This window comes from Chenopodium album, chromosome 4 (genome assembly GCF_948465745.1).
Source record: "Chenopodium album chromosome 4, dcCheAlbu1.1, whole genome shotgun sequence".
Lineage (NCBI taxonomy): Eukaryota > Viridiplantae > Streptophyta > Magnoliopsida > Caryophyllales > Amaranthaceae > Chenopodium > Chenopodium album.
The window spans coordinates 17,468,041-17,489,006 of record NC_137837.1 but is presented as its reverse complement, the minus strand read 5'-3'; the positions used below and the strand labels follow the sequence as shown (position 1 = coordinate 17,489,006).

Below are 20,966 nucleotides of genomic sequence, written 5' to 3'. Positions count from 1 at the left end.
CATCATTTCATGATATTCATGTTTCAGTTAATTTTGTACAATTCTTGGGTGTCTTGGTGAGGAAAACTGGTGTAACTACAACTGCTATAGAGACTATTATGGTACAAGGACACGGATATATTTCTTGGATGATGGTAACATGTCCTCATAATAACATTGGCATGGAGTGCATTTTTAGTGACCCTTGTGCTGAAGCAGTTATAGCTGAGCAAAGAGTTGCAAAGAAAGCATCTTTTTTCATTGCGTCTCGATTAAATTTGGAAATATTTGATGGTAATTATGGTGATGCGGAAAAGCTAGGTGTTGAATGTTCTTTTGTTCGGGAAAAGTTTATGATTATGAAAGGCCATCTTGAATGTTTAGAAAGGAGTTCTAAACAAGGTGATTCTTCTAATGGTTTAGGGACTGATTGCTGTATGACTCCGGCTGGTGAAGCATCATGGATTACGGTTCTTTCTCTCCCACCAAATTGTCCATTTAAACGTAGGGTCGCACTGGAAGAATGCTCTAAAAATGCTATAGAGGTAGAGGCTTTAGAACGCCTTGTTACTAATGTGCCAAATTTAGAAGCTGTATTTAAGCGTGCTAGGGTTGATTAGCCATGTGTTATTAAAGTATGCTTATTTGGACTCTGGGTTTAATGACTTGTAATTAGTCGTTAGGGTTGCTTTATGAGTGGTAAGTTTTCATGTTGTATTATTTACAATTCTTTTTAATCTATCTTTTTAGTTTTAGAATATTTCAAGTTGTGTTATTTACTGTTCTTTTCTATCTACCTTTTTGGTTTGTTTGGACCATGGCTTTCCTATGGTTTTGAGATTTATTTGCTTGACAGTTTCAGCAAATCTCATGTAGGTTTTTGGAGATTTATTTGCAATTCAACTATAAGAAGCAGTTCAGCAGTTCCTGAGCTGTAATTATGGGTATTGCCTGAATTTGGATTCTATACAACATAATGTATTGTTTATAGTTATTACTTGCATCTTTTATGACATGGAATAATTTTAAAGTCTTGTGTGTTAGATTGTCGTTATGGTTTGCCACAATTATTTCGCAAGATTTTTAAACGGTTACATCAGGTCGCACAAAGGTCAACTCAATCAACATTTGCGTGGTAAAAATATCTGGTTATCTTATCAGCATTAAGTTAATGAATTCGTTGTTAGGAAATAAAACTAAAAGTGTTTGGAATTGTAGCCCATCAACATCAGGTAACCAGTAGCAGGATGTACATTTGAGCCGGACTCGAAGGAAAACAAAATGTAGATGTGTACAATAAGCTGAACCACAACAAAATGGGTATTAAGTGAAAATTCTTTAGTTTGCTCTTAACCTTATTGAATATTTGATTAAATTTTGCTATTGGTAGGTTATCTGTCTTGCTTCACGACATTTTGATAGCCATTTTTGAGTAAATATACTACTCTCAACTGCTTGAAATTTGTTTCCTAAAAAAAAAAAAAAAAAAAAAAAAAAAAAAAAAAAAAAAAAAAAACTACTCTCAACTGCTTAAAATGCCATGTCTAATGCTATTGAATTTGTGCTTTGTGCAGTGAATCATCACAGACAAGCACGTCAACTAGACATTGCCTTATAGAAAGTATTTTTTTTAATTACAACAATGCTTTACATTTTAGAAGTGCATTCTATGGTGGGTAGTGATTATTGCTTGTTTGGTGGGTTTTTATAGATCTCCTTGGTGCTGCTATAGATCGAGAATTACTAAGAGAAATTATAACTTTCTGTACCTTTTTACTATCCTAAATGTGGTGCCAAGAAATTTATGTTCGAGTCCTTGTACTTTTGTTACGAGAATGGAGACATTGAGATAACAGCGAATGAGTATCCTCCTGAACTTGTTTATTTATTCACTACAAAGGACGAAATTTCTATTAATTTTCGACAGGAAGCTAGACTGTATAACAATTTATTTGCTACAGTTCACTTGGAGGCCATTTTGATACAAAGAGTTACAAAGGAATTTATGTATTCAAGCTACATGGTCAAATGTATCATTATGTCCTAAATTTATTACTTAAAGATAATTGCCCTAAATACCTTTAGCTATATTTCTATGATGGACAAAAAGAAGTAAATAATAGATTGGGTTCTTTTCCAGAAGTAAGAGAAGATGTGATTCGTATCCTTATGCATGTATCACAACATAATCCATATGCTATGTTTTTCAATTCTCTAAGGGAACGCGTTGTTACTGATAACACAAAAATTATTCCGAATCGGAATCTTGTACTTGATCAGCTTGTCTATAATGCTTCAGTTGTTGATGATGTCTCTGTAATCTTACCAGAAAATGCTTTCTCCAGTCAAAGCTCAAGTCCTCATATTATGGTAGTTGGAAAAGTTCAAGTCTCACAGGATCTATCATCATTATGGTTGTTATGATCCACTTTAGTATCCATTATTATTCCCTCGAGGAGAATGTGGGTGGACTCAAGGTCTTTAAAAAAGTCTCATCTGAGTAGGCGATCAGCAGATGTAATTCCAGATCCTATAATGTCTTGTGTTGTTCATAGTGCTGAGGATTGACTACATGAAGAAGAAACACGTAGACATTTAAACTTGTCTATTTTATAATCTATTTGGAATATGTACCTTAAATTGTTTTCCACTTACATTGTTTATGGATTCATTTTGTGCAGGTTAAAAAAGACGGAATACTAAAGTAGACAAATTTATTTCTCCCATGGAATATTACGCTTATAATTTGCAAATTCGGCCTAACAATATGCTATTGCTAGCAGGAAGATGTTTCCAACAATACATAGTCGATATCTATGTAAAGATTGAGAATACGAGGCTCGATTATTTTCAAAACAATCAGGATACAATTAGAGCTGATATATATAAAGGTATTTTAGATTCACTGGATAATGGAGAAACTTTTGCTCATAATGTTGGTCGTAGAGTGAAATTACCCTCGACTTATATTGGGGGTCCTAGAGATATGAAAAAGTGGTATTTAAATGCTATGGAATTGGTACAGTGATTTGGAAAGCCATATTTGTTTGTAATAATGACATGTAATGCTAACTAGCTAGAAATCAAGGACGAGTTAGCTACTGGTGAGCAAGCACAAAACAGACCTGATTTGCTTGCTAGAGTTTTCAGAGCAAAATTGATTGCCCTAATAAAAAGAGAAATCACGGAGAGAATGGTTTTTGGAGAATTTGCTGCAATGGTGTATGTAGTTGAGTTTCAAAAAAGAGGTTTTCCACATGCTCATTTTTTAATTATTCTAAAACTTGAATATAAGATGAAATATCCTAGTGATTATGATAGACTTGTTTGTGCTGAAATACCTTCTGAAAGTAATGCAAATCTTAGACAAATTGTGTTGGCGCTTATGATGCATGGCCCTTGTGGCATACTGAACCCAGAATGTGCATGTATGCGCACACATGGTTTAAAACTAAGTTGCAAAAATAAGTACCCTAAAATTTTTTGCAATGAAACTACTAATAATAAAGATGGCTACCATATTTATTGTAGAAGAGAGACCGGGGAAAAAGTAAGTATAAGAAATGCAGAGTTAGACAATCAATGGGTTATTCCCTATAATCCTTATTTGTCTTTCCTATTTGATTGTCATTTAAATGTTGAGGTATGTTCAACAATTAAAGCACTAAAGTACCTATATAAGTATGTGTATAAGGGTCATGATAGAATTTCTTATAATATAGTATCACATAATAATGAAGTTATAGATGAGATTAAACAATTTCAATCAGGATGATGGGTATCTCCTTGTGAAGCAGCATGGAGAAAATTCAGCTTTGATTTGTTCGAGATGCATCCTCCAGTTTTGCCTTTACGGGTTCATTTGTCGAACATGTACACTGTTTGTGTTCATCCTCATGAAAGGCTTCAAGCTACTGTTTCAAATTCTAAGCGGTCTAAAACTCAATTGACCGAATTCTTTATAAAGAATGTTGCCTCTGAAGCTGGGTTGGGGTACTTATATGGTGAATTTTGTGAGCACTTCACTTGGGATAATAATGGTAAGAAGTTGAATCAAAGGGTCCAGAATAAGCTATCAATTGGGAGATTAACATTTGTCTATCCTATAGAAGGTGAACGGTTTTTCCTAAGACTTTTATTGCTAAATGTAAGAAGCCATAGGTCATTTGAAGATTTACGAACTGTCAATGGTCATCTTTATTCAACTTTTCAAGAAGCTGCTGTAAAACTTGGACTTATAGAAGACGATGATGCAGCTGATTTAACATTAGATGAAGCTTGTGAGACTCATATGCCCGCTGCCTTACGCTGGTTATTTGCAACAGTTCTTATATTTTTCCAACCAAGTGATCCTGCTGCTTTATAGGTTAAATATTATCCTTTTCTTGGTGAAGCCTTTTCTCACTAATTTCCACAGCAGCTACAGGGAGTGCAATAACTTACTGTCCGAGCTATAGAGCAACATTTTGAAGCCATGGGAAAATCTCTTGCTTTTTTAGGTTAGACTATTTAAATTCCCAGTTTACTGACGATTTCAGACAGACAAAAAGACATTCTAAATTCCCTTGATGCGCCTATTCCAGAAGAATGCTTAACTTGTCGTTCTAAGTTAAACTTCGCATAGAATGCTGCTTTTGTGTGTATTATGGAACATGTTATGCAACAAAAAGGTGGATCCTTTTTTATTGTTGGACTTGGAGGCATAGGGAAAACTTTCTTGTATAATGCTTTATATGCAGAAATACGTTTAATGAACAAGATTGTTTTATCTACAGCTACATCTGGAATTGCTGTAGCAAACATTCCTTCAGGTAGAACTGCTCATTCAAGGTTTAAAATACCAATTGATAGTGAAGCTTCTTTAGCTTGTGATGTTCCAAAACAAGGTAGTTTAGCAGTATTGTTAAAGGAAACTACACTTATAATATGGGATGAGGCTTCAATGGTAAAGAAACAAAACCTTGAGTCTTTGGATCTTTTGTTACAAGATATACGTGGGAATAAATTTACATTTGGAGGCAAGGTTGTTGTATTTGGAGGTGATTTTTGGCAGGTTTTACCAATGGTCCCTCAAAAAACTATGAAGGAAGAAGTTGAAGCAAGTATAGTTACTTCTTATCCGTGGCCTAAATTTATCAAATTTAGACTGATAAAAAAATTAGAGCAAGAGAAGATCCTGCCTATTCTGCTTTTTTGATTGATTTGGGCAACGAGAAATTACAAGATACAGAAAATGCACTGATTGAGTTACCAAAGGACATTGTTTATTCCAGCAGCAATGTAACAGAATTAGTCTCTACTGTTACACTTAAAATGTTTCCAGAAGTTGCTCAGGGACAGGTTGATAGTAAACTGTTCACTGAAAAAGCAATTTTAATGCCCACGAATGATGATGTTGATGCTATTAATACATTCATGATTGAGCAATACCCTGGATAGGTTGTTAGATACAAGAGTTTTGATGCCATGTTGAGTGATACGTGTAATATCTATCTTATATAATTCATCAACAAGTTATGTCCCGGTGAGATGAGCCCTCATGAACTTGTTTTGAAGGAAAATTGCCCTGTTATTTTCTTGAGAAATCTCCTCCCTTCTTCAGGCTTATGCAATGGCACAAGGCTAGTATGCAATAAGTTTTTCCTGAATGTAATCCAGTGTACAATAGCAGTTGTCCACTACAAAGGAGAAGAAGTATTTATACACAGAATCAATTTAAGACCCTCTTATTCTGCCAATTATCCATTTTAGTTTGAAAGGAAACAATTTCCTATCAAGTTAAGCTTTGCAATGACAATTAACAAAGTCCCAAGGACAAACTCTAAATCAAGTATCAATTTATCTTCTATGTCCTTGCTTTTCACATGGACAACTTTATGTTGTATTTTCCCGAGCCAAGAAAGCAAGAGATGTCTGTGTTTTTACAAAAAAAAAAAACCTACAGATAAATGTTCTTCAACTGCGGTTACCAATGTAGTGTCCTATGAGCTTTTACACTTAGAAGGTATTCTTAAAAATGGTACAGAATATTGCTCATAATGAATGAAGCTGGTGAAGCTGACAGGAAATATATACCAATAATTGTTGTTACATCTACACAGGTAGCTTCAAATTTTGCTTTATACACTCTTATTAGATTAGTCCAATTTTGTTGAACTTGTTTGCTTTCTCTTTTTAGAGAAATTTAAGCTATCAGTTCTCAATACTGATTATTATTATAACTTTTGCCTTGCTTCTTGTAATTTTGTTTAGATGAAACTGATTACCAAGCTAAGCAATCAATACAGTGTTGAATGTAAAGATTTTAGGATGGATAAGGTAAATATAGACAACACATATGAAGTATATATTACTGCCTTTGTTGCCTTATTTACAATTACTATTAAGTACTTATGTTGATTTGACATAGTATGCCTTTGAAAATTAAACTCTACTGCATAAATATGAAAACTATGAAGTTCCTTGATGACAATGTTGTTGTTTTATTACTACATTTTCAGCATATGCATTATAACCACTTATTGTTAGGATATGTGGAAGATGTCTGCTAATGTAATTTAAGAGACTTCATTGATTATTATTACCTATGTACTTATCTTGTATAAAAGTATTGTACACTACTTTCAAATTCTATGATTTATATGAAAGTTACATTTGACACCATATATTTAAAACCCAAAATGCAGGTTAATTACATTATTCATTAAACATTTCCTCATCAGAATCCTTAATCATTATAATCACAAGAGGCAATACTTGCATGTGAATGAATCTCTCTATTTATATTCAAGAAAAGCCTTTTTTTTTAAATAAAACAAACAATAAAAAGTACAAGAAAACAGGTAATTGTCCCTTTTTTTTAACTAGGGAAGCCTACGCGCGCGATGCGCGCGACACAGCTAGCCATCGTAGGGGAGTTAAAAATTCGAACCTCAAAGTTTACGTACTTTGAGTTGCTGTTGAATTATACTTGTCTTAGGTCGATCAATAAGAGATTATATATTAATTTATTTAGTTGTAGAAACATGTTTTCTGTTATGATTATTTATTTTGAAAATGATTATATATATTTTATAACTCGCCAATGTACGCATTACTATATAAAAAGGCAATCAAAGCTATTGCATCATTCTATTTCCCTGCAAATTAGATAATCTTTGGACCATATAATGGAGGAGATAACATTTATGAGCTACGAGTATTTAACTAATGATGTATGAGTACGTCTTAACTCTTTTCTATAATCATAAACTATAAGCTTTTCCTTGGATAAAAATCGATCCAATGACACAATAACTAAAGCAAAATACATCTTCAAACAACCTCTTAATCAAAAGCATAAGACTATAGTACCTCATATGTAAGACATAACTGCTACATTCCGTAAAAGATTCATCAAATGAGTTGCTTTGTTTGACTCCCCTATAAACACAACTAAAAGAGATTACATCAAAAGTAATACTTTTTTTTTTGTTTATCATTTTAATGGTATCCAAGCAATTATACTTAACACTCCATCTTACCACTACAAAGGTACCATTATTGCATTCATCCGTCAACTCCACCAATCTTGAGATGTCCCCAACTCTAACCGGATATGGGCGTCTCCGAATAGTATGCTTATTCACCTACCCTCTTCGTATAACATAAAAAAATAGATTCCACAAACTTTACATTTCCTTTAGTATAAAAAAACAACCAGCATGGTCATCATCCTTATAAAATTATCGCGGTGGTGGGTAGTGACCGAGGGAATGGAAACTAACATGTTAGCAGTATTTTTCAGCAACCAGAAAAGGAGTTCGTGAGAAAAGAGGAAATTGAGAAATGAGGATTTTTGGCCTTTTCGGTGGAATGATAAGAAGGAAGATAAACAAAAGAAATAGAGGACAAAAATACGAAAGGTCAAATACTTAAATGCATCGAAATTAATTTTAATTGGGGGTAAATATGTCAATTAACTTTTATAAGGGTATTATAGTCTTGACACTATTCATAAGCATATTTTCCCACTTTTTATAAGGTAGGGATACACTAAACTAATGACTAATGGGGATTATATTCTACATGATCGGGTCTGAGATCATTATGAAGGCTAGAAAGTCACAAATCTTCAAGGAGGTAGATATCAATAATCATTTGTCAATTCTCATTATATAACTTGTATGACTTGATAGAAATCTATTTAAATTCTTGTTATCTACAGAATATCTCCAAATAAATGATACAATTGTTATAATTCACAAACTAATTTGTTTTCATGAGCAATTAGCATCCCTTATATCCGACTAATGTTAGTTAAAATTTAATTATGTTTATTTCAGTTCTCCAACATTTTGAAAGAGGGAAATTTGAAAAGCACATTTAACTTGGTAAGGGACTTTCTGCAGGGGATTTTTTTCTCTTAAACAATATACGTATTGACATATTATTATTGTATCCTTTTGTATGTTAGATGGTTGAAATTTTTTTGTGTTAAGGTTATAGCTAACTTAGAACTTGGACAGCTTCACAAGCCTGAATTTCTTGCTTCATCGGTATTGTAGGGAATATTTCAAGAATTATCCCAAACTTGAACCCCACTGTGATCATACACTAAAGTACGGCGGCGTCCAAAGGGAAAGAAGATAAAGCAAAAGAGTCGCCAACAAGTTTTAGGAACTTGTATACCGTTCACGAGGTGAAGGTTAAACCCCTTAACAATCCAGGAGATCGTCAACTCCAATAGGTCTGGAGCCATGACTGGTAGTTCGGGGATGAAGGTACAAATTCAACCTAAAAGAGATTGAATCTGCCCTAATAATAGGCCTCTACTTTATTCTGATCGTATTTATGTGCGCTTTCTGACTAACATGCAATCAATAGGTTTAACCCTAAACCTGATTATCTATGTTGGTTGAATATTAATGCACAAATAAATTAAATCTATTATTATTGGCGACCACTTGAATTATAATCAAATTAACCCTAAACAAGATTATTAATTATCTTATTAAGCGTGATTACAAGTACCAATTCCCTTTAAACATGCATAAAAGGCGTGATCAAGCAATAACAATAAATATAATCAAGCAACATAATAATAATAACAATTATAATAATCATCATAATAATAATTAAAATAATCATAATCATGTTAAAGCATAATAATAGCAAGATTCTAGGCAAGATACTAACAAGATTAATAACAAACCCTAGCATGTCACTAAGCAATAAAGATAAAATATATAGTCCTAACATGATATTAACATGCATATTAGGAAAGAAAATAGGAAGCATACTTTTAATCATAATTGATATTAGGAATTTTTAGTTGTTACCCTAAACATGATACTAGGAAGATCAAAATACCCTAACATGACATTAGGAATCATAATAACAACTTAGACATGATTTCTATGACATAATATCATTAAAACCATTAAGGCACTTACTTGGATGTCTCGTATCTCTTTCTAATAACAAAATACACGCGTTAGTAACTTCAAGGAAAATAATAAAATTAAACAATTAAATCAAATAATTGAAAGAGAAATTAAAGAAAGCTTAGACTAGATTTGGGACTAAACCCTCAGAAATTAAACCTTTCACGTCTAGGGCGAAGGCAACTTCGAACTTGGCTAGGTGTTTCTAGATCTTGTGAATGCGGAATTTTGTATGCAAAAGGCTAGTTTAGAAATGAGAGAGAGAATAATCAAGAGATTCTTGATGAGAGTTGGTGAGAAGAATTGATGGAAATTGATGACTGAAACAGAATTTTAAGAGGCTATTTATAGAGAAAATCGGTCGGATGGATAAAAAAACGAATCAGAATTTCAACGAGAATAAAACACGATTAGCGCCAGACGCTGGTTATTAGCGACAGGCGCTAATGCTTGTCGTCAGGCGCTAATAATTAGTTTCATGCGTTTTTGTTTTTATCATATCTTTTGATCCAGAAGTCCAAATAAGACACAAAATATGTCGTTGAAAATCTCTTGAAGTCTACTTTCCAACCCAATTAGAATCAGATTAAAATCTTTTGTAGATAAAAAGATATAGCCGAAATAGTGGAAGGGTATCAGTTTTGGATAGAGTTTTGTATCTCATTCATATCTTTTTTGTTATAGCTTGGAATTAATATTATAATATATCATTGGAAAGATAATTTCAAGATCTATCCAACCATATAAAATTTGGATATGGATTATGAGGCACAAAAAATAAAATCTAACTGTCTTTTAACATCTTTAAATTCGAATAGAATTAGGATTTAAGAAAAGGAAAGTTTTAAAAAAGGAAAGTTTTTATTTAACTCAAATTCTTTAATCTTATCTTTTCAAAAAGGATAATTAAGACCTTTTTAAAACTTATTGAAGCTTCTAATTAATCCTAATTAGTTTAGGAATAGGATTAAACCTTTGGACCCTCCACATGATCATTGGGTCGTAGGTAAAATCCGGTTTTGGCCCAGCTTAGTATTTTGGCCATAACTTCCTCATTATTCATCGGAATTGGGCTTATAATATATCGTTGGAAGGGTCTTTTCAAGCCCCATCCAACTACACCATTATTGGACCCTTATAATGGACCAAACTAAACTAGAATGCACGTTTTTCATAAATAAGGTAAGAAAAGAAATATTTTCAAAAACAGAAAGGAGATATTTTTAATAAAAACATCCTCATCACTAGACTTTTCACACTTTCGCTTTGTTCGATAATCAAATGACGTGAAAGGTATTCATCACTGGGTTGGGTTTTGGGGATACACATTTGGGTGTCTACAGGTATTAACTTCTCAACATGTCCTTTATTGATATGCATTTTCTGACAGTAAATTTATTTTGCTAATGAAAGGATTTTTGTTATAGCAGCAAATCAAATATACTGCTGCTTGGCAAGTAACAAAAAGATTTTGGATTTATAGTGAAATAATGTAAGTCCACCAATGCTTAGGCGCTTAATGATGACTCACTTCGTGTGACTCGTGTGTGCATAGTGTTGACTCATGAAGCTCGATATGTACATGACTCGAAATGTAGAAAAACAAAAATTTCGTCATTTTTTGTGGAGGGTACCGACTTTCTCCTGAAAAAAAGACGCAAAAAGAAGGAAGCGAAGTTTTTGAAGGTGCATGTTGAATGAGCTTAATCCGTTAACGTTGTCTCTCACAGTACAAGGATTATAACATCTTACACTATCCTCGTTGACTTGATAATGAAAGTATTTAGGTGACTTAGGTGCGGAGGCTAAGTATCTCATACTTTATGATGCAATGATGATTGATCTTGATATGACAAGGCATGCTTCAGCGTTGTGTATGTTAAGATTTCATGACAAAGGGTTCCTAAGGGAAGTATCTTTGGTCATGTATCTGCGATGTGTGTGATAGTGACACTAAAGTTAGGCCACAAGGAATAAGTGTGGGGGAAAATATTATTTCAAGAAGAGTCAAATGATGGTGACTCTTAGGCTAGGTAAGCTAATGATGTAGGGATCAAGCCCCCAAGTCTAGCTCTAAGTAGATAGGGATGAGCATAGGAGATCCCTTGATATGATCATGCATGAATGTAAATATGAATGCATTTTTATTACGGCCGCACCTCATTGTGAGGTTGCCTACGCACGTATCCATTAGGAATCAGGCCGAACATAGCTCTAGACGAACCTTGCACAAGTGTGTGTATACCTCAAAAAGGTCTTTTGAAAGGTTGTAATGTGGTTAGGCTAAAGGTTAGAAAAGAAGGGGATAAAAGCTCAAGACCCTAGATAAGCCCCCATGGTGTGCAACCTTGCTTTTGAATCTTTGTATTTTTATGCTCGAGGCTTCACTTTTGAGCTCTTTCTCTTTTTTTTTTAATTATATATATATATATATATATATATATATATATATATATATATATATATATATATATATATATATATATATATATATATATATATATATATATATATATTGCCCTCTCTTTTGCTTTAGAATTTATTTTATTTTTATAAGTGTGGGCAATCCCAATCATGCGGTCTATCACTCACTTGGCATTCATGTTTCTCAGGCACGGTACCGAGCAATCGATAAGAGATGCAATCTGAGGCGTGTTCATATCAAAGACATGTTCATGTTAAAGATATTGGAACACTTGCCCTTTTGTACACTTTTATTTAGTTATTTGCTTATTTTTTGCTATTTTAATCTTTTGAAGTCACTCAATCTTTTTATGAAATTGAAAATTACATAATCAGTTGCACACTATCCATCCTAAGGTTAGGTAAATATATATGGGTTGAAAAATGAAAGGTCTATCGTTAGACCAGGCTCAAAGTGGTTTATCAAGAAAGGATTGTATATTTGAAGGGTGAAAGGTGATATGATGTGGCTACAGGGGGTGCCTCAAATCATTGGTATACCTTGTGCTTAGTTTGATATGGATTTTTTTATATATTTTTTTTTGCAATGCAATGATCATATGTAAGGAAATAAATGCTCATTTTATTTAAGAAGTGAAGGGTAAAAATCAAACTCTAAGAAATGAATTCAAGGAGGATGAAGGGTGCCTATGCTAGACTTATTGGGGAAAGAGTTTGAAAAAAAGAAGACGAAAGCATGAAATCTTGGTGAGAAGCTTGCCTTGTGCATTTGTTTCATCATTACCCTCATTTTTTTTTTGCTTGTCAATCACATGACTCAAACTCGATTCAAAATGCATGGATGGAAGAAGGTAGGAAGAAAGAAGGTTGTGATATGGAGAAATCATGTAGAGAATGGAAAGATGATGTAGATGGAGAGATGAAAAAATTAGGAATAGAATGTACTCCTGTAGACACCCATTTGTGTCTCCCCAAAACCAAATCCAGTGATGAGTACCTTTCACGTCGAATCATAATCGAATTAAGCGAAAGTGTGGAAAGTTTAGTGTTGCGGATAGTTTTAATTTCTTTTCTCTTCTCTCTGTTTTTGAAAACTTATTTTTAAGAAAACAATCAATCCAGTTTGGTTGGTCCATGATATGGGTCCAATAGTAGTGTAGTTGGATGAGGCTTGACAAGAGCTTTCCAATGATATATTATAAGCCCAATTCCGATGAATATTGAGGAAGTTATGGCCAACTTACTAAACTGGGCCCGGTTTGAGCCTTATATGCGGCCCAATGATCTAGGGGAGGGCCTAATATGATTTATCATTCCTAATGCAATTAGGAATAGTTTTAGTCTTCTAGATTCTTCTAGAAGGTTCTTTTCATTCCTAATTCAATTAGCATTGATAAATTGACTTTTGTTGACTTTTCAGAGTTTTAATTAAAATCAAAGAGCATTTTTGAGGAAGATACGATTTTGTCCTCCTGCACGGCAAAATTTATTTTATTTTAGAAAACGCGTCAAAAACAGGGTTAGCGTCTAACGCCAGGCATTGGCGCCTGGCGCTAGCATTGGCGCCTGGCGCCAATACCTGGCGTTGGCGCCAGCTCTGTTTTCTATGCGCCAATGCTCTGTTTTGTTTATTTTATCTTTTTGGCTGATTTTCTCTATAAATAATGTATTAAAAACTCCGTTTTCATTCATCAACAACCAGCTTTCAATTATATTCACCTACAATCAGTTTTCAATTCTCTCATTCTCTTTAATCATTCACCTTTCTCTCTCTCTCTTTTTCTAAACTTGCTTTTCAAATACAAAATTTCGCATTCGCAAGATCTAGAAACACCTAGCCATATTCGAAGTTGCCTTCGCCCTAGACGTGAAAGGTTTTAATTTCTGAGGGTTTGGTCCCAAATCTCTCTTTCAATTATTTAATTTAATTGTTTGATTATTATTTTCCTTGAAGTTACTAACGTGTGTATTTTGTTATTAGAATGAGGTACGAGGCATCAAAGTAAGTACTTTAATTGATTTATTGATATTATGATGTAGAAATCATATTTAAATTGTTGTTATGATATTCCTAGTATCATGTCTAGGGTAAAATTAATATCAACTATGATTTCTATGATGCCTTTTATGTTCTTCCTAATATTTATAATTGTTAGTATCATGTTAGGGTTAAAGATTTGATTTTTATTGCTTAGTGACATGTTAGGGTTTGTTATTAATCTTGTTAGTATCATGCCTAGGATCTTGCTATTATTATGCTTTAATATTAACATGAACATGATTATGATTATAATTGTTATAATTTATGATGATTATAAATATTATGAATATTATTATTATGATTATGATTATGATAATTATTATTATGATGGTTATTATGATGATTATTGTTATGACGATTATGATTATTATTATGATGATTATGTTGCTTGATATTTTGTTATTGCTTGATCACACCTTTATATGCATATTTAAAGGGAATTGGTACTTGTAATCACACTTAATAAGATCATTAATAATCTTGTTAGGGTAAATTTGATTATAATTCAAGTGATCGCCAATAATAGTTTTATTTGTGCATTGTATTCAACCAACATAGATAAACAGGTTTAGGGTTAATCCTATTGATTGCATGTTAGTCAAAAAGCGCACATGAATACGATCAGAATAAAGTAGAGCGAGGCCTATTATTAGGGCAGGTTCAATCTCTTTTAGGTTGGATTTGTACCTTCATCCCCGAACCCTATTTGGTTCAAGACCTATTGGAGTTGACGATCTATTGGATCGTTAAGAGGTGTAACCTTCACCCTGTGAACGGTTTACAAGTTCCTAAAACTTGTTGGCGACTCTTTTGCCCTATCTTCTTCCCTTTTGGACGCCACCGTACTTTAGTGTATGATCACAGTGGGGTTTAAGCAAGGGGATTAACGCTTGAAATCTATTCCCCACAACTCCCAACTCAAATGACGGAAAAAACCGACTCATGCATGAACCTAACACATGGTCATGGTGTGAAAATAGTATTTACAAAGTGTGTGCTAAGACTAGTGAGTTTAGGTGACATGTTAAGACTCGTGTCATGACCATGTGGCTAGACTATGTGACTAGACTCAAGCAAAGACTAAGCTAAGACTTCATGTATATGCATTAAACTGGACAGGCTGTGATATTTTAGTCATAAATTTTGATCTGTGACTCTGATTGGGATGAAACCAACGCCAAATAAAAGATATAACTTGGGGCTACAGATCCATAGGTTGTACGACTCGTAAATTTTCCTAGAAATCCGGATATGATCAAAACAAGTTGACGCTTGTGCACTATACGAGAATAAAAATCCGGGTTGACTTAAAGGAACTATGACTCGATTTAAGGTTTATTTTTAGCTCAAATTAATTAATCAATTAATTAAGCAAAGCCCTTTGGTCTTTGGTTAGTTTATTTATACTTAATCACAATTCAAACAAACAGTTAGGAAAAACACATAGAGTATGCACAACAAATAATGCACAAGTAGTCAAGTAGGCATAATATGATGCAATGAGTTTGCAACCTAACCATGGCTCTAGTTCTCAAAAGTTCGGGATATGGGTTAGTCAAAGAGGGCTCATGGTTATGAGTCTGGATGCACCGCGCGGAAGCCTTACCTTTGGAAGGGTTGGCGCGTGTGGATGGGACCCCGCGAGTTAAACTCGCGTCCATGGTTTGGTGAATTCAACATTCTCGGATGTACCCTTTGTTGCTTAGAGCGCTCAATCAGTTAGATGGAGCATGAATTCCCAGAGGGTTATGTACATATGTAGAACACATATGGGTTTCTGAAATGTGAGAAAAACTCAATCAGGAAGTAGAATCGAGCCAACAGTGCTACAACTGGTCAAAACAAGAACGCATATTTCTAGCTCGGTATTGGAAGAATGCAGCACCAGCCAACAGGGGATGTCGCCGGGATATGAGCCCTGTCGCCTGGAGACAGAGCCATATCTTCGGCGACAGGCTCTGTTTTCTAGACGCCAGTTCCTATATGCCTCAGCAGCTGTCTGTGTTCTTAGAATTTTCCAATTTTTCGTAGCATTATTTCAATTCAAGTTGTGAAAGATATTCCTCAAATTTCCTACGTGTAAAAATCCTATGTTTTTTACTCATTACGGATGGTCTTTCCAATGAGAACCTTTTTTTATGCATATGACAATAATGTTAATCAAAATTACGCACATGAAATACTTAGAACTTTTCAAGTCTCATCCACTCATTCTAAATCATTGCCGAAATAAATTACAGGAATTAAAATAGAAATCCTCCCCAGTGACGTCGCCAAAAAACTGTAGGGAATATTTCAAGCTTTACCCCAAAATTGAACCCCACTGTGATCATACACTTAAGCATGGTGGCGTCCAAAGGGAAGGAAGCTAGAGCAAAAGAGTTGCCGACATGTTTTATGAACTTGTAAACCGTTCACAGGGTGAAGGTTACACTCCTTAACGATCCAGGAGATCGTCAACTCCAATAGGTCTGGAACCAAGACTGGAAGTTTGGGGATGAAGGTACAAATCCAATCTAAAAGAGAAAGAACCTGCCCTAATAATAGGCCTCTACTTTATTCTTCTCGTATTCATATGCGCTTTCTGACTAACATGCAATCAATAGGTTTACCCTAAACCTGTTTATCTATGTTGGTTGAATATTAATGCACAAACAAAACTATTATTGGCGATCACTTGAATTATAATCACATTAACTCTAAATAAGATTATTAATTATCTTATTAAGCGTGATTACAAGTACCAATTCCCTTTAAACATGCATAAAAGGCGTGATCAAGCAATAACAATAAAAATTATCAAGCAACATAATAATAACAATAATTATAACCATAATCAAGATAACAATAAAAATAATCATGTTAATAATAAGCATAATAATACCAAGATCCTAGGCATGATACTAACAAGATAAATAACAAACCCTAGCATGTCACTAAACAATAAAAATTAAAGTTTTAGCCCTAACATGATACTAACATGATATTAGGAAAGAAAATAGGAAGCATTCTTTTAATCATACTTGATATAACTAATAAAATTATGTTTACCCTAAACATCATACTAAGAAAAGCATCCTAACATGATACTAGGCAAAGCATCCTAACATGATATTAGGAATCAAAATAACAACCTAAACCTGATTTCTATATCATAATATCAATTAAACAATTAAAGCACTTACTTGGATGCCTCGTACCTCTTTCTAATAACAAAATACACACGTTAGTAACTTCAAGGAAAATATAAAATTAAACAATTAAATTAAATAATTGAGATAGAAATATTTGGGACCAAACCTTCAAAAATACCAAACCTTTCACGTATAGGGCGAAGGCAACTTCGAATTGGGCTATGTGTGTCTAGATCTTGTGAATGCGGAATTTTGTTTGTAAAGAGTTGGTTTAGAAAGAAAAAGTGAGAATTAATAAATTCTTGATGAGAGTTGGTGATTTGAAAAAGGGGAGATATGACCTCTATTTATAGAGAAAAAAAGAGGGTCGAAGAATAAGAAAAGAATCCGAGTTCGAATCGAAATAAAACTCGATGGACAGCAGTTTTAGCAAAAAAAAATTTATCTTATCTTTTGATCTAGAACTCCAAATAAGGCATATAATATGTCGTTGGAAAGATCTTGAAGTCTACTTTCCAAACCAATTAGAATAAGATTAAAATATTTTGTAGATAAAAAGATATGGCCAAAATAGTAGGACGGTGTCATTTTTGGATAGAGTTTCATATTCCATTTATATCATTTTCGTTATAGCTCGGAATTAATATTATAATATATCATTGGAAAGATAATTTCAAGATCTATACAACCATATAAGATTTTGATATAGATTATGAGTCACTAAAATAATATCTGACTGTCTTTGAATATCTTTAAATTCGAATAGAATTAGGATTAAAAAAAAGGAAAGTTTTATTCAATTTCAATTTCAATATCTTTGATCTTATCTTTTCAAAAAGGATAATTAAAATCTTTTAGAAACTCATAAAAGATTCTAATAAATCCTAATTAGTTAAGGAATAGGATTAAACCTTTGGACCCTCCACACGATCATTGGGTCGTAGGTAAAATCCGGTTTGAGTCCACTTTAGTATTTTGGCCATAACTTCCTCATTATTCATCGGAATTTGATTTATAATATATCGTCGGAAAGGTTTTTTCAAGCCCCGTCCATCTACACTATTATTTGACCCATATCATGGAACAAACTAAACTGTAATGCACATGTTTAAAAAAATAGGGTAAGGAAAAAATATTTTCAAAAACAGAAAGAAGAGATATTTTAATAAAAACATCCTCATCACTAGACTTTTCACACTTTCGCTTTGTTCGGTAATCAAATGACTTGAAAGGTATTCATCACTGGGTTTGGTTTTGGGGAGACAAATTTGGGTGTCTACAATAAGATAAAAGTTAAAATAATCCAATGTTATCATTGTATTATTATAATCTATATCTATCTATCTATACTTAGTATTTAAAAACACAAACCATAAATCTATATTAAGCCACATGTCACCAGAATCACCCATATGCCACATGTCACCTCTCTTAATTCTTCCTTTATTATTCCTTTTTAATATAAAAATAAAATATATAAATAATGTTTAAGTCTTTAATCTTTATGCATTTCAAAACATACAAATTAAGGTAAGAAAATTAAGTGTTTCATTTTCAATATAATAAATTAAATTGTGTCAAAAAATAAAAATAAAGTTAAATTAATTAGTACACAATACATTAACAATTAAATAGTCTTTTCATCTCCTAAACTTAAAATATAACTTAAATAATATGTCATTTCATACTCCACAATATCCATGTATATACACGGTGTACCTAACTAAATTCCAAAACAATACCGACCAACGCATTTCAAGAAAAATATCCTAAGTAAAATCCCGTGCATCGAACGGGCCAAAAGGCTAGTTTACTAATAATAAAAAGTCAACTACTTTTAGACCCGGGCAATGCCCCGGGTCATTTTTTGTATATAAAAAATTATAATAAATTAAAGTGAAATATATTAGTGGTTTTATAATTTAAAAAAATATTATTGAATTTTTCAAAATTCATTATGAAATATGCAATAACCTAACCTTTATACTTTATATTAGTTTGTTTTATTTGTTTCAGGAATCTTTATCCACCATTATAAATAAATTTTTTGTGAGGAAACATTGATGATCGATTTTAATATGACATGAGTCACATGACCCCACATCATTTATCAAGTCAAGACGACACGTGGCAAGAATCATGACATGTGGCATGGTTACAATTCTTACCATGAGTTTTAATATATATATATATATATATATATATATATATATATATATATATATATATATATATATATATATATATATATATATATATATATATATAAAGTTTTTCAAGCTCTCTAGTATAGAAAAAAATACTCAAACTATAGTTCATGATATTGTTACACTATATAAAACTTACATTCAAAAGATTCACAAAGAAAGGACATTTTACCTAATTTAGTTAAGACCAAACTTCCAAATAGTTAAGTAATTTATAATCGAGATTATTAGAGGAAGAGTCACTTTGGCTCCAGGAATCTCAGAAGGCATATGTCAATTCAAAAGTGGGGTATTACAGTTTGCAACATTACTACGCTCGTAACAATTTTTGAATAAAGATACGAGTATAAGGGAAGACTTGAAAATATGTTTGGAGCAAAGTAGCTCAATAGAATAAGTCTATAGAAGATGTTTGTGTGACCTATAAATTAAGAAAAGAATCCTTATATAAGTTGAGGCAAGTTTTCCAAGAAATGAAATCGAGTCAATATGACTAATACGAAGTATATAAGATATCACCAATTGATTTACGATGAAATATCATTATGTTTTTAAGACGTTAGGAATAGTGTGAATGCGACTCTTTGATGTTGAGCTCTTAAAAGCATTACCAAATAAATGAGTAAAGGGGGATGATAAAAAAAAAGTCGAGAAGAGAATAAATATCTACAATAATGTAATTGAAGAACCAATATACATGTGGTTAAGGTTAACTATGTTTTTTTTTTTTTAATGCAATTATGGTGAGTGAATCATGAAATGATTCATTACTTATTTTTGTAATTTTTTTTTTTTTTTTTCGGTTGACTCCATGCCTTATTGGATTTTGTGTATCTATAAATGGACTATTTGTAATTTGTTCCATTTATATTTGTTGGTATTAGTTGTGAGAGAGGGAGATGATCGGACTTCCTTTGTTCCATTTATATTTGTTGGTTGATATCAAAGATCGTGTGCACGCTCCAAAGAAAAAGAAAAAAATAAAGTTGTTCAAGTTCGAAGAGATGTGGCTCAGGGAGGAGTCGTGTGGGGATGTCATCCAAATTGCTTGGGATTGCGGGGGAGATATTTTGAGTAACCTCAACCGTACTGCCAGAAATTTAGGAGGATGGAGCAAGGCTTATTTTGGTAATTTTTCGAAAGAATTGAGCAAATGTAAGAACCAAATGGCCTCACTCATGGAAGAAGAACAAACTGCTGAGGTTATTTCTATGATGAAAGCCATTGATGAGAGAATGGATGAGCTTGAAGAGAGGGAGGAATTATATTGGAGACAAAGAAGTCGTCAGGTTTGGTTGAAAAATGGAGACAAAAATACAAGTTTCTTCCATAAAAAAGCGCAGGAAAGGAAGCACCGAAATAATATCAATAAAATTCGTGACGAGGCAGGAAATGTGTTTGATTGTGAGGATTAAATCTCTGAAGTTTTTGTCAACCATTTCGAGGAACTTTTCAGTTCTCCCCATACTGTTGAAACCGAACATGTCATTGAGAAAGTGAAGCAGAAAGTCACGCAGGATATGCGAAAAATGCTTTGTGACCCTTTCAAAGGAGAATAAATTCAAAAGGCAATCAAGCAAATGCATCCCACAAAAGCGCCCGGCCCCGACAGCATGTGTGCCATCTTCTACCAAAAAATCTGGAATATAGTTGGTCTTGATGTGATTGATCGGGGTTTGAACATTCTGAATCATGGTAGCGATATTAGGTCTATTAATCAAACTTACATTGTCCTTATCCCGAAAAAAAAAAATGC

General features: G+C 33.1%; 2 protein-coding genes across 2 annotated transcripts; both read left to right on the top strand.

Moving 5' to 3' along the window:
- The first annotated feature begins 2,704 nt into the window (after nucleotides 1–2,704).
- On the top strand, nucleotides 2,705–4,345 carry LOC145627737 (uncharacterized). The gene is made up of 3 exons (XM_081680089.1): nucleotides 2,705–2,998; nucleotides 3,056–3,407; nucleotides 3,777–4,345. Exons 1-3 carry the CDS (start codon nucleotides 2,705–2,707, stop codon nucleotides 4,343–4,345), a joined length of 1,215 nt encoding a protein of 404 aa, XP_081536215.1.
- Nucleotides 4,346–4,624: 279 nt separating this feature from the next.
- On the top strand, nucleotides 4,625–5,418 carry LOC145627736 (uncharacterized). The gene is made up of 2 exons (XM_081680088.1): nucleotides 4,625–5,032; nucleotides 5,125–5,418. Exons 1-2 carry the CDS (start codon nucleotides 4,625–4,627, stop codon nucleotides 5,416–5,418), a joined length of 702 nt encoding a protein of 233 aa, XP_081536214.1.
- The last annotated feature ends 15,548 nt before the right edge of the window (nucleotides 5,419–20,966 follow it).

Coding starts and splice junctions, on each gene's coding strand:
- LOC145627737 (XM_081680089.1), top strand. CDS start 2,705: ATGGAATATTACGCTTATAATTTGCAAATTCGGCCTAACAATATGCTA. Junction 2,999..3,055: donor ATTTAAATGCTATGGAATTG/GTACAGTGATTT, acceptor AATGCTAACTAG/CTAGAAATCAAGGACGAGTT. Junction 3,408..3,776: donor ACTGAACCCAGAATGTGCAT/GTATGCGCACAC, acceptor CTTGTGAAGCAG/CATGGAGAAAATTCAGCTTT.
- LOC145627736 (XM_081680088.1), top strand. CDS start 4,625: ATGGAACATGTTATGCAACAAAAAGGTGGATCCTTTTTTATTGTTGGA. Junction 5,033..5,124: donor TTGGAGGTGATTTTTGGCAG/GTTTTACCAATG, acceptor TATCAAATTTAG/ACTGATAAAAAAATTAGAGC.